Source organism: Semicossyphus pulcher, unplaced genomic scaffold (genome assembly GCF_022749685.1).
Source record: "Semicossyphus pulcher isolate SPU_LCO1_2020_fin unplaced genomic scaffold, fSemPul1.0.p SCAF_3, whole genome shotgun sequence".
NCBI lineage: Eukaryota > Metazoa > Chordata > Actinopteri > Labriformes > Labridae > Semicossyphus > Semicossyphus pulcher.
Genome location: NW_027211704.1, coordinates 22,639,196 through 22,654,077, shown reverse-complemented (window position 1 = coordinate 22,654,077; position 14,882 = coordinate 22,639,196). Strand labels below are relative to the sequence as shown.

Genomic DNA, 14,882 nt, shown 5'->3' with positions numbered 1-14,882 from the left:
CACTTTATTGGAAGAGTGGTTACAAAACAGCAGTTAAATGGTCTTGAACACATCCAATTCATTTATCATTTTATAGATGAACAGTTCTTTGCCCTGTCGGAAAAGCCAATCCATAATTTGGTACCTTAAAATCGCATTGAAAATTGACCTCTCCAAGTGAGAAATTTAGTTCATGACGTACAATGACAGTTTTGTCTACATGGGGGCACTATAACAAAGAAGTTCTTCTTCTTCTCTTCCTTTGTAGTAGTCAGCGCTCTACCACTGCAGCACCACAGAAGAAGAAGTTTAGTCGCTGCATGCCCGTAACGATGGCGGCCGCCTTGAGAGGAAGCTTGGTAACATTGGTCAAGGTGAGTACATTGATAATGTTCACAAGCCAATTTTAAATATACGTCTGCAGGACGTATGTCTGTGGTTAAAGGTATATTTTGTTAAACACCTGCTACATGTTATCAAAGTGTTAGGAGTCACCGGGTTGTATCACCTGTGTCTTGTTGCTAACCACGAGCCTCCATCATCAACAGTTCTGTTACAGCCCCTGTAGCCTTCAGATACAAAGTGACAGCTAAAGTGCCTTTTGTCAGTGGGTCAAACCTCGGTCGTCGGTAGATACTAGTGATAGAAGTAAATGTCCTAAAAGCAAAGTATTAACATATCTTCTCTTGGGTAACGTTAAGTGAGCTTATGAGCTAAAGTAGCTAGCTAACCTAACCCTGACATTTTAACCTCCGTGTCCTTAGAGAACCGTCCGTTAAATTTACAGTTATAACACATATCTTCTGGGGGCACAAGCTAACTGTCCTCAGAAGAGTCGAGCAGATAAGTCTGTTTGCCTCTTCACGTCCTGCATGCTTGAGATTAGATAACTTTGTTTGAGTCGTCAGTTATCTCCTGCTTCCCCACTTAACAGGTTTTTAACTCAGCAAAAGTCAAAAGAGAAGAGAATTAAGACCCATCGATTTTTGATTGGACAAATCACAGCTTATCATTATTGCTGCTGATACAGTGATTTTTTTGGAGCTGTAATCTAAATGGACCTTTTCTTATAGGATGCTGGACAGCGATTCTACACAGCAGGGTGCTTTATAAAACAAATTACACATATATAGCTGTTGGAGTACGCTCTGCCCCAGAGACTATGTGATGAAACCATTTTAAAATCAGCCCAATTATTGTTTTTTTTCTGCATAATTTGTTATATAAGACAAGTTCTTAATTGGCTTGCATAAGAAAACACATTTGCCCATATATCTAATTGGCAAATAAACGGATGTCAAAATCATCTGACTGATATCAGCTGGGCTCAAAAGTCATGTAGTCTCTCAGGTATCTTAATTTGTAACTTTAAATGCATTTGGGATCCTATTGAAACATGTAGGGTAAAGGTCCCTTTTAGGCCCACCAAAACTTGTTTGCAGACATTTTAAATATATAATATAGATTAAATAAAACATGAATCTCATTTGAAGTTTACATAATTCATTTACACCACTTTTTTGGCCTGTAAATGGTAGGCTATACAGAGATAGCAAGTGACACCTACCACCTCCCCCTTCAGTATTATCTTGACTAATGGGCATCTGTGTGACAATTTTTTTTTTCACAAATGGATAATTATCACATTATGTGTCATTTTATATCATATATCGACACATACTGTGATCTAGACAATTTTCTGCTAAAACAATAAATAAAGTATTTATGCTTAAAATAACCAGACAAGGTTCAGTGGTGCCTTAAAGCAACATTTCTCATGTTATATTGCAGGTTAATTGAAACATTTCCCACTTGGACCAAGCAAATGTTAAATGTTGTTGAAAAATGACTCAAAAGATTATAGATAATCAAAGTAGTTACCAATTGCTTTTTGTAATGATCAAATGTTTCGTTATTGGTTCATTTTTTCGGCTTGTTTCCTGGATGTATTTACCTTTTCAGGCCTTTTAAAATTGAATAGAAAGATTGAAAAAAAAATACCTGGAATTGCTCGCATCTCACAGGCTCTCCAACTGAGAAGAGTGGTCACAGATAGGGATGCACGATATTGGATTTTTTGCCGATATCCGATATGCAGATATTTTACAACTCATTTAGCCGATTACCGATACCGATATTTTTTTCCCGCACATCTAATTACAGAGATCATCAACTCTCTTCTGTATTGGAATTAGCGTACAGTATAATGGTGATACTCTAATCACATTTGTTACAACAGTCGGGTTGACGGGTCTTGAGATGGTTAATCAAGTTTGTAGTGTTGAAAGACTTTGCCTTGGCTCCTCCTCGCATCATCGAAGCTGAGCAGTCATTGCAAATAGCAGTTTTGCTGTCTATTTCGGACACTTTGGAAAACTTCCACACCACGGACATTTTGGCTTCTAACTCTCTCATGCTGCAGGTAGACACACGTGACGTCATCACACTGCACCGCGCAGGTCTTCTTCGCACCAAGGTCGGGCATTTAATCAAGTATGCAGCAGCCCATTATTTTATCGGTTAATTATATTGGCGGATATCAGCGTGTTGGCCGATACCGATAACGTGCCAATAATATCGTGCATCCCTAGTCACAGATACTGCTTTGTTTGAAGGCTGATAATTATAATGGCATCAATATTAAATTAAGAATCATTATAGCCAGAGATATTAAAGATATAACTTCCTTTATACAGCAAAATCACAGAGTTTAAATGTTCATATTTTTCTGTTATTGTGTCTTCTTTCCTTTCCTCAGGGTCTGAGCAGCCCCCGGTGGCAGCAACTGGCCTCTCGCCCTCTGAGTGTGACTGCTGGTCTCTGCAGCCCAGAGGCCCCCCCAGCCCGCGCTGATGCTACCTTTAAGGTCACAATGGTGCCAGGGGATGGAGTGGGACCTGAGCTGATGACCGCTGTCAAGGATGTGTTTAAGGTATATTTTACGACGACAAAAAATAGTTATACTGAAGTTTTTTCTTTTTAAGGGCACAACAGATACGAGTAGAAGAAAATACATTTTAGTAGTAGTCGATTCTTTTCACCATCTGGCAGTTTTATGTTCTTGTTTCATTTGTGTGCTATTCTCTGGTCATTTAAGAGTTATTTATTCGCTATACAGTAGAATCAAGTAGCTTGTATGCTGATCTGAAAGTTGATTTCCTTTTGTCATGTCTCCAGGCAGGAGATGTCCCAGTAGAATTTGAGGAGTTCCACCTGAGCGAGGTACAGAACATGGCTAGTGAGGAGAAGCTGGAGCAAGTGTTGACATCTATGAAGAACAACAAAGTGGCCATGAAAGGTAGTTTTACCCTCTCTTTTGTCTCGCTTTATTTTAACAGAAGTGTATGTGAGATTAAGAAAAAAACAGAATGGACCCTAACATGTGTTTGAATATTCTTTGTCATCCAGGAAAGATTCACACTCCCATGGAGTTCAAAGGGGAGCTGGCTTCGTATGAGATGAGACTGAGGTAAAACAAGTGTATTTTCATGTGTATATTATGTTTCTATTATGTTGTTCTTTTCAAACAACTCAATCTCCCTCTCCATTCCTCAGGCGTAAACTGGACCTGTTTGCTAATGTGGTACATGTGAACAGCCTGCCGGGCTACAGCACTCGCCACAACAACCTGGACCTGGTGATCATCCGCGAACAGACGGAGGGAGAGTACAGCTCCCTGGAGCACGAGGTAAACAACACTCCTCCTCACTGGAGTCATGAAAAGTAGTTTTAGAACCACATTAAGTGGGTTTTTCTTTTAAAGAGGGAGATTTCCTCAGATTTGGCCAGCATTAAATGCAACTGTCAAAACAAGGATGAATCCACTGAACAGCAACAATGAGTCTGCTGTAGTCAGTGAAATGTGTTTTCAGTCTCTTGCAGCCTAGATCATTCATTGCTTAAATATCAGTAAGTATTAAAATGCCTAATTAAATGCCTGTTCTTGTTGCTCTCTAGAGTGTGTCAGGTGTGATTGAATGTTTGAAGATCATCACCAGAGAGAAATCACGGCGCATCGCCAAGTTTGCCTTCGATTATGCCACGAAGAAGGGGCGCAACAAGGTCACTGCTGTTCACAAGGCCAACATCATGTAAGGACGTTGAAAGATCCCTTTTTGCTTTCCGTGTTAGATCTTGGAACAATACCTTTCCATTAATTCCTAAAAAGGTGTTAATTTGGGTCGTCACGTCTTCTCATCCCCGGTCTTATTACAGGAAATTAGCTGATGGCCTGTTTCTGCAGAGCTGTGCGGAGGTGGCACAACTGTACCCCAAAATCAAATATGAGAACATAATCATTGATAACTGTTGCATGCAGGTATAAACATCGTCACACTTCATTCAATCAATAAATGATTTGCAGTTTAGGTTTTAGTTTGCATTTGTATGCAAACGTATCATTGCCTGTGTTACTTTGTTGCAGCTGGTGCAGAACCCATACCAGTTTGACGTGCTGGTGATGCCCAACCTCTACGGTAACATTATTGATAACCTGGCAGCGGGGCTGGTTGGAGGAGCAGGAGTTGTTCCTGGGGAAAGCTACAGTGCAGAGTATGCTGTGTTCGAAACTGTGAGTGTCCACTTTTTTAAATGTTTTACATGAGTTTAGCCAGACAGTCATTCTGTTCAATCTATTTTTAGAGAACAATGTTTGACTCAAAGTGTTAATGGTGCACTGCAGAAAAAAAGCAATAGGTATCAACATAATATTACTATTTATTGAGCTCTAGACTCTTGTCTGGGCTGTGTCCTTCTTGACCCCGTCCCTTTTCTCTTTCAGGGTGCTCGCCACCCCTTTGCTCAAGCTGTCGGAAGGAACATTGCCAACCCCACAGCTATGCTGCTCAGTGCTGCTAACATGCTCAGGCACCTCAAGTGAGTGAACCTCTGAGGTGTCGTTATAAGTAGTACACCACATTTCACACTAGGGCTGCTCGATATATCGTTTAACAATTGCAAGTGCGATGTTCGCATTGCAGGACGTGCCATAGTGTTGCAAATTAACAACAACACGTCAAACTGCTACTTTATTGTTGCTTGGTTCAGAGCATAAACTCGCCAGTTTCTCGTTTTCCATCACTTATCAACAGGAAAAGTCTGTCTGATATCACATTAGTGCAGCTCTTCACCACGGCACAGAGTGAACTTCCCGCTAAGCTGCAGAGTCTGTGTGTCACCTGCCTGTAAACTGTAAACAAGCACGCGATGCCGCTGCTGTCACAGGTCATGTCAGTGGGATGATCGAGGCAGATGCTCCCGTTACGTGAGGTGGCTTGTAAGTGAGTTAATTCCTGGCACATCGTCCTGGTGCTGGTTAACGCTGTGGCCACATAAACGGACCGTTGCAGTGCTGCGGAGTGTTTACTTTTAGCAGTTACACACACACCATGAGGTTGTTCGTGCGAACAGGAAGTAGAGTACGGTGAGCTGTAACGTGTCGCTCCACTCTCTCTATTTTTTCATAAGGGTGTCAGAGTCCCTGAACCAAGTATGTTAAAAGTAGGAGGGGGGTTTTGTTTTGTAAGAAGAACAAATATGATTGTTAATTGTTTATATGTACATACAAACACACTACATCTATCTGGTATAATTTCCTGTATTTTTTTTAAAATCACAATAAATACTGCAGAGCAAGTTGTGACTTCCAGCATCTTGCAGCCCTGTTTCACACTATAACCCTCTCTCCTGGTCAAACACACCCCTCTAGCATTATAAAACATCCAACTGTTAGTCTGAATGAAAACATTTTGATTGTCTCTGTTTTGTGTTGCAGCCTTGAATATCACTCCCAAATGGTGTCAGATGCTGTCAAGAGGGTCATCAAGCAGGGCAAGGTATGTGTGTTTGTTCTACCTGACACCTGACATGACATAAATATGTCTGACAACACTAACAGGATTAACACCGAGAGCGAATGATTTCCTGAACTAAAACCAGTGGGAATATGAAGCCAGCAGGGCTTGTATATCCTACTCATGTCATTGTGTGTTTCCAAATCTATAGTCTGCTCATCAGTTTTGTGGCTCAGGAACTGAAAGCTCAGATACATGGTAAAAAGAAAAATCCTTTATAAATTCAATGACAGGTATCGGCTATCTAAGATGTTTTTTATTGTACATTATTAAGTCAGATGCTAACAATGACACTCGCAGTTCTTGACCTACAAAGCCTACCTATCTAACAACCTGCAAACTATACGTCAGTATGTTAGAGAGCCTTTGAATACTTACTTTTGAGATTGTGTATATACACTGTTTCTCTTGCACTTTTTCTTTCTTTTAATGTGGTATATTTATCTGCTACCAACACAAACTTCCTTGGATTAACGCTCTTTTGCACCTGCTCCATGTTGACACTAACAAACACTGACAGAAACACCAGCATGAAGACGGTGGTTTTATTCCCATATATAAATTCATGGTCAGTTCAGCTCTAAAAATGGTTAACACCTGCTCTTTTAAAGTGGGTGATGTAGTAAAGGCGTCTGTGATTGTGAGGAATATTATTTGCCTGCGTGTTGTCTGAAGTGCCCTTCCTTTCCCTCTTCCCTTTCCTTTAATTTCCTCCTCTCCTTGTACCCCATTACCCTGTGTGTGTGTGTGTGTGTATCTGTGTGCACATCCCAGGTGCGGACACGAGACCTCGGCGGCTATTGTACCACTGGCGACTTTGTGCAGACTGTTGTGGATAACCTGCGACACCGCCCCGTTTACTAAGATGTTTGGTTGCACTCCTCACTGACATTTTCTGGATGTTGCTCTTAACATGACGTGGACGCATGTTAAGGCTCACCTCCCATCTTACTTCCAAATGACAGTGTTGTCCCTTAGTTTTGACCCACCACATCTGTTGCATCCTATTGTATAAGATCTGTGCTGGATTTGCTGATCGATCCAGTGAATTCGACTGTGCCTTGTGCTTTAGTTAACTAAAATAATGAGCAACTCTTGAGGCTTCCTCTCCAGGGCATTTCACATCATCGTTCCTCACATCTACTCCTCATCACTTTCATCTTTAACTTTATCAGTTTTACTGACAGATGAAGATAAATTATTTACTCAACTCACTCCCCCTATTTCCATGTCCCTGTGCTTTCTTAATTGTCTACATGTTACAGCCGTGTTGGCCTTACAGGTTACCTCTCTGCTATCATGAAATTGTCAGAAACGAACCAGAATGCCTTTATCAACAGTTTTACCAGCTAATCCTCCTACTTACCTCACATTTGAAAGATCCAAAGACAGACAGCAAATGTAACTTGGTATACAGAAAATCAACGCAACATCATGACTCACTAATAACACAACATTTCTAACCTACATATTTACCGTATGTCTTAAATACAACTGCTCTGCTGTAGCTTCAGCTAAAACCTGAAATTGTTACTGTGAGTCACTGAATAGCAAAGGCAAACCCGTCCTAATGCAAAATCCATGTTTCCTGCTCTGATATTAAGGATATAGTTAATATTTTAACATTAACATCTCTGCTAAAACTGCCAAAGAAATCTCCTTCAGGAAAACCAAAAATAAGTACTTTCAAGTATGGACTGGTGTAACAACGTGAAAAATATGACAACCAGAGAAAATCTCCTGATTTTTAAGACCACAGTGTTCATACAACTTTTCTTCTTCTACCCTGCTCACTGTTACACTGTAGATTATCTGTTGAGTTTTTAGTCTTGTGACAACAAATGGTCTTGGCAAAGTTTTTATCTATGTACATGGTGCTGTTTGTGCAATTGATGCTCTAAGAACTTAAAACACTGCTCTATCTTATCACTTCATTAGCCATGCTTTCTGTATCTCTGCCCCACTTTTAAACTTCTCAAGTCAGTTGTTTATCATTAATAAAAGATAAAGTAATATATTAGTAACTGCAGTCTTGTTTAAACCTTGGACATAATCATGTCTGGAGAATATTAAAGCTTGTCTAACGTGTGGTGTTATATAAACTTCATTACATTCTGTCTTGCCTTGCTAGCCATAACTATAAATATGAATAACAGACATGAGACCAGATGCATGTTGGACCACGGCATTTCTTAATGTTAACAATTGAAACAACATTTATACTGTATCTGGTTTACAGATGTACACTATTTGACTGATATATATTAATTGGAAAAAAGGAGAGAACATGGTGTATGAAATAAAACTGCTGCTTTGTTAAAGAACACATCTCAGTGATCACACTCTTTGTGTGCAGTTTTTAAAGGCTCTCTAACATGCAGGCCCTGACACTGTATGTGGACATGTGTTGCTGCAGCTGTGAATATAGTAACAAGCTGTCTTTATGTTTGCGACAGGTGCGCACTGGAGACCTGGGGGGCTATGCCACAAGCGACGAGTTCACCCGGGCTGTCATTGCGAACCTGTCAGTCTAAGCATTGTATGTGCATATCTGTCAGCTGCTGAGATGCGCACACGCTGTTTTATTTACCTCCTGTTAACTGATTGTACGCCTACTGAATATTCCAGCCACAGCTTACACACTTCACAACTTTAATGCAGTAAATGTAGATTTAATGCACAGCTACTATATCCATAGACTCTGGTTTACAGTTGAACATAACCCGTTAGCTTGAACATCAAAGGCAGAAAATTTGTGTGTTGAACATGCAAAGTCTTAAAGTCTGTACAAAGTATGTTACCATGCTGCATGCCAGCTTCTCACATTCTGTTCTGTGGCAAGAGCTTGTAATTTCTACTTAATGGTTTTATTTCTGGACATTTAACAGCAGTCAGACCATGATGTATGTATACTTTCATATTATTTATTAACTTCCAATTCCAAGTTCTATTGCTTCATTTATGATGACAGATGAATAAAAAATGAGATGTGACATCTTGTGTGTAAAATCCTTGCATGACTGTTAATAGACGACGGATGTAGGATTTAGTGTGCTCTAGTTGTAGTCATGTCTGCTGCAAGGCCTGTGTTCAAACATGCAAGACAGGGGGACTGGAGAACCTGTACAAATGAAGATGAAAAATTAGAGGTTTCCGGGCTGTGTTAGCGTATGATGAACTTACTATGTGCATGCTGACATATGATCAAATACCCAGAACAATGAAGAAGAAGAAACTGATCAAACCCTTAAAGTTGGCACCGGTCTCTTTTGGTAGGACAGTGTTTATAAAGGCTGCAACTAATAATTAGACCATGTTAGAGAATGGGGAAAAAATGTAAGTCACAATTTTTCTAAACCTTATTCACATATCTTGTAGCCCGAGGTCTTCAGTTTACCTAGAAGTGTCTTAAGTGGCTGGGGAGGAGGGAGCACAGAGAGGGACAGGAAGAGACTGAACAAACTGGTCAGGAGGGCCGGTTCTGTCCTGGACTGTCCTCTGGACTCCACTGAGGAGGTGGATGAGAGGAGGATTTTAGCCAAGCTGACAACTATCATGGACAACCGTTCTCACCCCCTGCATGAGACTGTGTCATATTTTTTATTGCCACCTACTTTTATTTTTTTAATTACTTGAGTACTTTAATTTAATATGTTAACTCGGTATCATTGTAAATGAGGGCTTACCCTCAATGATCTTTCTGAGATATTAATAAAGGTAATAATAATAATCATAATAATAACATTCATAATTTGCCTGTCTCTCGAGCTGCTGCAAAGAGTAAATTTCCCTGTGATCAATAAAGCTTATCTTATCTTAAAATATTAATTTATTTTTAAAATCATTGCCAGTTCATGAAATTATTAATCCTTAGTTTGAGCCCTAAAATAAACATACATTACTCTTCCACATGTGGTAATATTAAAGTAAACTGTAATTACAATATTTACCATTAAATTATGACATCTGGCATTGAAGTAAAATGTTAACATTAAAACTCTTATCTTTCTTTGCAGAGTGAGCTATTATATTGACTTTTATGTTGGTTACATAATTTAAATGTTAAAAGAACTTTAAAGTTCAATATGTTTCTTTTTAACATCCAATCAGTTGGTTTGAATAAAGGCAAAGTATATAACTTAGTAGTTGTTTTATATTAGTGATGCAAAAAGTTATATTTTGTCTTTTCTGGTCAGCTTTTTGTGCATCTTGTTTTTGTGCATCTGTTAATATTAATTGATTGTAAAGCTTTTGTCTTGAGTTAAGTAAAAACCTCAGCCGGCTGCAGTAACAGTGATCTCTATTTACAGACTCTGAGATTGCATTTACAGTGTGGTAGTCACTCTACACTGTGCACAATATAACTCGGCCAGCAGGTGTCGCTGCGGGTTATGGAGAAACCGAGTGGAGAAGAGACTGGGCCTGGCCTGGGAATTTGCTGTTCGCTTCCATTCTTCCTATGCAGACAGACACACAACATGGCGGACTAGAATAGTCGGCCGACGCGCCCGGATACAGCGGATAAACCGTGGGATTTAACAACCAGGAAGGCCAAGAAAGTACACTCGGAAGGAGCCATACGTTTGGGCGAAGTAAGGATTTTTTCGGGGTGCCGTCCTCGCCTGGATTTAGCAGGAAAACTGACTGCGAAGTGTTGGCGGTGTGTCCCAGATCGTGCTTCCCTCCTCTGCTATCACCCAGGTCCCCCCACCCCGCTCTCACTCTCGCTTCGTGGGGTGTGGAGACAGGGGCCGGGGTTGAAAAACGTGGAAGAGAAAGAGAGGATAAATTCCTTCTCGGCTGTTTCCCCCTCCCTCTGGTTTCCTCTGGGCGCTACAGGAGTTGTGGTGAGTTTTCTTGTTTTTGTTGCGCAAAGCCCGAATCCCACTTGTTACAATGTCGCTGTAGCAGCATGTTTCCTCTCGCTGTAACATTGTGTCACCCACAAACAAGCACTTTGTCCCCCACATTCACTCTCACCGGGTACATTACGCGCTACCTGAGTTAATCCCAGGCTCGTGAAATAAGCAGGGTTGTGTTTAACAGTTGTGAGCCTCTTTGTAACGCCTGAACATTTCAGAAGTAGCTCGGAGGCAGGGAGGGATATTTTGGCGAAGGGGGCTCTCAAGAAAAGGGGGCTTACAGATGAGTGCGGCAACATTTTAGAAGTCGTAACTCGGTGTGTTGTGCCAACACGGATGCTGTTGCGCTGGCAGTGGAACAAAGAGGGTCCAGGTCTGTGCTGGCTCGCTGGAAAGTACACTTTATTGATCAACGCTTTGTTATTACACGTTCAGAGAGGGTGGGGAGCTGGCTGGGGTCGGTGGGTGGAGGAGCGGGGGGGCTTCACGCGACCCACAACAGGAATTAGGTCGCCCTAACATTATCATGTAGGGTCTGTCAAATCACAGCGGCTGCTTTGTGTTTCTGCTCTCAAACATGGAGTCTCCGGAGTGTGTATCCCCCCTCACAACCTCTCCCAAAGTTTTTTGTAATGATTAATATTCTCCTCTCTTTCTGGGTGTAACCGAGCATACCATGTCAATGTTGTGGGTGTTGAAGTTCTCTAATGCTTTACTTTTCTTTCACTTTATGTAATGATTTCCCTCATTAGAACATGGAGTATTTCTGTAATGGCTTGTTGGCCACTGGAAATGGTGACACAATTAGATAAGGAATATAAATGAATACAACAGTTGCTTCTCCTACAAGCGCACTGCACCAGGACGGGAGCTTGAATGCATAAAAGTCGCAGAAGAGAGAAGCATCATTCAGGCTGAGGAAGGAGCATGGCAGAGCCGGGTTTGTTATATCTAACACAGCTTCAGATATGTCTGCCTGGAGCTGCTTGACTCATCTTGTCTGGAGCGATTCGCTGAGTAGAAGCAGATATCCTCCATAATGTAAGTGTTGCTGTGCCTTTTGAAAACATGCTTTCCCCTTAAAGGAGGTCATAATGTCAAGTCAGGACCATCAATGTGCAACTAGAGTTGTCAGGATACCGATACAAATATCGGTATAGGCCTCTGATACTGCCTATAATGCGTTACCAGGTATCGGTGAATATGTCAGTCAATGCACCTATGCGATGATTGATACCATATCTAAAAATCAACAGGTTTTAGATAAATTACCATGTGATGATAACAAGTGACAGCAGTGCAGTGCTAGGTGAGGCTATAATGTTTGTTTAAGCTGGCAAAATGTCAGGTATTTTGGAGGGATAATTGGTATCAGCCAAAAAATGCTATCTGATCATCTCTATCTACTGCAACTTGTGTGACTCTCCTTAGTGCTCCAGTATGCCTACCTTGACCTCCGACTGTCAGGCCTGGACACGTCTCTCCCTTTCCCAACATGCTGTTCAACCAGCTCAGGGAAATTTAGACTGTGTGAGGGGGAAAAAAATGCAGAAAACAGGCGGAGCCGTTATCATCTCTGTCCATATCTTCTCCAGCCTATTTTAAGAAAAAGGAGTTATTTCTGTCTTGGGATCCTGAAAGCGTTTCAGCAGAGGAGCCTGAGTGATCCTCACACCACACTTTTCAACATCGGCCTAGTTTCTAAAAATACTCCATATAAAGTATAGCATGAAATCGCCTTGAGGGAACTTTGCGTGAAGTTTCAATGGTTGGATCTTTTGAAGTTACCTCCGCGTTGTGAAATTTCACAGTTTCAGGGTGCTGACACAATATTATGAGCTGTCTCTTTGGGTGGGGCAGGAGGTATATTTTTCTTTCCACCTGTGTGTGCCGACACATTTTGGTGTGGAAGAGTACTGTAACTCTGCCTCTAACAGGATCAGCATGGCTACATTTAGAGGATTATGAGGCATTATGGGGCCTGGTTTCCGCAGCGTTTGATATGTTAGCCTTAATCACAATCATTTCACAATACAGGAAATGAACCTGTGTGATGGTGACTAACCATTCATAACTGAAACCTCTCGCCTGACTTGGCAGAGTGTTCCAGCTTTGTTCTGCCCCTCTGTACATGTTGAGTAGCAATTAGGTAATCCCTTCAAACTAGTGGATAAACCTTTGTTTTACATCCTCCTGATGTGGGATGATTGATGCTTTTGAATCACAACAAATGTAATGGATATGGATAACGGTTTATTTCTTTTATGTGGACTTCAAACACTTTGTAATTAAGATGTGTTTTAGATGTATAAGAAGTTTCTTGTGTAAAGCCCCTTTCCCACTTTCTCACACAAAAAAAACGCTAACGCCCGGCTTTTTTGCGTAATGGGAAAGGCTACAATCGACATTCAGACCCGGGTCACGTGACTCTGCTGGGTATTTAACGTCTAGGCTCCGACCTGGGGACGACATGCTAATCACTGCCCCCTTTCTGGTGCGATGCTATGCTCCGTTGGTAACTTCTGCGACTCCTTGTCATCTCGGCTACAAATTCCGCCTGTTTCCGTCCAAGCAGCGCTCGAACATTGTTCCAAATTTCTCGGCACCAAGTTGAATGAGTAATAAATACGATAAAGACCTAACCGCCGTGACATCTTCACTGTTTACTGACCCTGTTTACGGCGCATTTGTGACGACAGATGGTGACGCAGCAGAAAACAGACCGACAGGAGTATACTTCACTGGCAATGGGAAAAGAGACAATCAGCATTTATTATTGGGTCTTCCTGGGTCTGAAACACCCACGTCAACACACTAATTTTGGTGGGAAAGGGGTATGAGTGTAGGAGATGTGTGTGAATTGGAGCTGTGTATTCTCATTCTTACACATACACTGGGCTCTGTACCAAAACTAGAGCTCCATAAATATTGTCATTGTTATACAGTTCATTTTGGCAACAGAGACAATTATGTTAATGTGACCACTTTTCACTTTTTTTGTGGGTTTAAAATCCATATTTTCTCATTTTGTTAAGAAAAGGCAGAAATTATGAGCGAAACGACACCGTCGATCACTTTGTGTTATTGTCATGCAGTCCATTTTCCTCCCAGAGGAAACTTTGATGTGCTTTTTTAAACAATGCCTTCACGGTGGAGGTCAAATTTAGGTTGGATACAAAACCAGTTGAGAGCTGCAGTTATAAATATTTATATTTGCCCTTGGCATCGGCCTTCGAGCCGGCAAGACCTTTCATGCCCTGCTGTGAAAAATTGTCCAAAGAGCATGTTAGCAAGCTTGACGAGTCTTTGAATGCATCACCTAAGGATGATTCTGGAAGCAGAGGGATTTTGGGAAAGCACTGTCATCATGACTCTGTGAAGTCTCTGAAGATGTTCTCCTTATCTGTCAGAGGAAGAGGAAGAGGGCAGGAGGATGGTCACTTCAGATATGAGGAACTTCACTCATGTAGGGCTGGATATAGAGCCAGTGAAGGAATGTAAAGTGTGCTCACTCGATTACTTTACTTTTTACGTTAGTATTTTCACACATATCAAGAGAATATATAACATGTGGTGTTGTTTTAAATGAACAAAAGGAATCCGATTCACCTTGAAGGGCCAGTTTTTCAACCTCAGTCCTATCATGCTATTATGGTAGGAAAAAATTGCAATTTGGCTCTGTGCCTTTGGAGGACACTTTCCGCTTCTCCAATGGGCCCTGGCTCACTAAACTGCACTTCCTCAATCCGATTTCATGTCTCGTTCTAAATCGTCAGGTTTGAAATGTAGATGTCAGACCTGAAGATTTTTCAGACAAACCACCGGTATATTCTCGTCGTATTTCGGATTCTGTACCGCTCTGAGCCATTGCCTGCAGCGATCAATGTCCTTGACTGGAAATCGGGAGTATTTCACTCCAGCGTCTCTCGCTGAGCCACTCCTTTCAGAAGGAGGGGCGCAAAGCACGCTGGGTGTTTGTAGGAATGTAGAACGGGCGAAACCACGAACTGTTTGTACAACTTTCTCCACAGCTGTGACGCAAATTTCAAATATTATTGCTTCTATTGATTACAAGGGACACCAGCTTTGACTGACAGTGGCTTTTTACAGGGGAGAACTGCTCCTTTAATTGACTAAAATAGAAAGATGCTATGTGTGCCTTTACTGAGCATTTGTAATGTACACCTTT

The 14,882-nt window shown here is 41.3% G+C and overlaps 2 protein-coding genes across 4 annotated transcripts in view; both read left to right on the top strand.

Annotated features, from left to right (window-relative positions):
- Positions 1-308: 308 nt before the first annotated feature.
- idh3b (isocitrate dehydrogenase (NAD(+)) 3 non-catalytic subunit beta) lies at positions 309-8,824 on the top strand. 2 transcript variants are annotated; one of them, XM_069678401.1, is made up of 11 exons: positions 309-353; positions 2,738-2,911; positions 3,157-3,277; positions 3,388-3,448; positions 3,535-3,667; positions 3,937-4,070; positions 4,195-4,297; positions 4,403-4,549; positions 4,760-4,854; positions 5,753-5,813; positions 8,288-8,824. In XM_069678401.1, the coding sequence occupies exons 1-11, from the start codon at positions 312-314 to the stop codon at positions 8,363-8,365; spliced, it is 1,149 nt and encodes a 382-aa protein (XP_069534502.1). In that variant the 5' UTR covers positions 309-311; the 3' UTR covers positions 8,366-8,824. The 2 variants fall into 2 exon arrangements, with proteins under 2 accessions (XP_069534502.1, XP_069534501.1); XM_069678400.1 differs by lacking the exon at positions 8,288-8,824 and adding an exon at positions 6,606-8,279.
- Positions 8,825-10,303: 1,479 nt separating this feature from the next.
- ptpra (protein tyrosine phosphatase receptor type A) overlaps positions 10,304-14,882 on the top strand; it is a 28,721-nt gene continuing 24,142 nt past the window's right edge. For both annotated transcript variants that reach the window (XM_069677705.1, XM_069677703.1), the window contains exon 1: positions 10,304-10,678. The gene's annotated coding sequence lies outside the window, so the exon portion shown is untranslated. The remainder of the gene's footprint in view (positions 10,679-14,882) is intronic.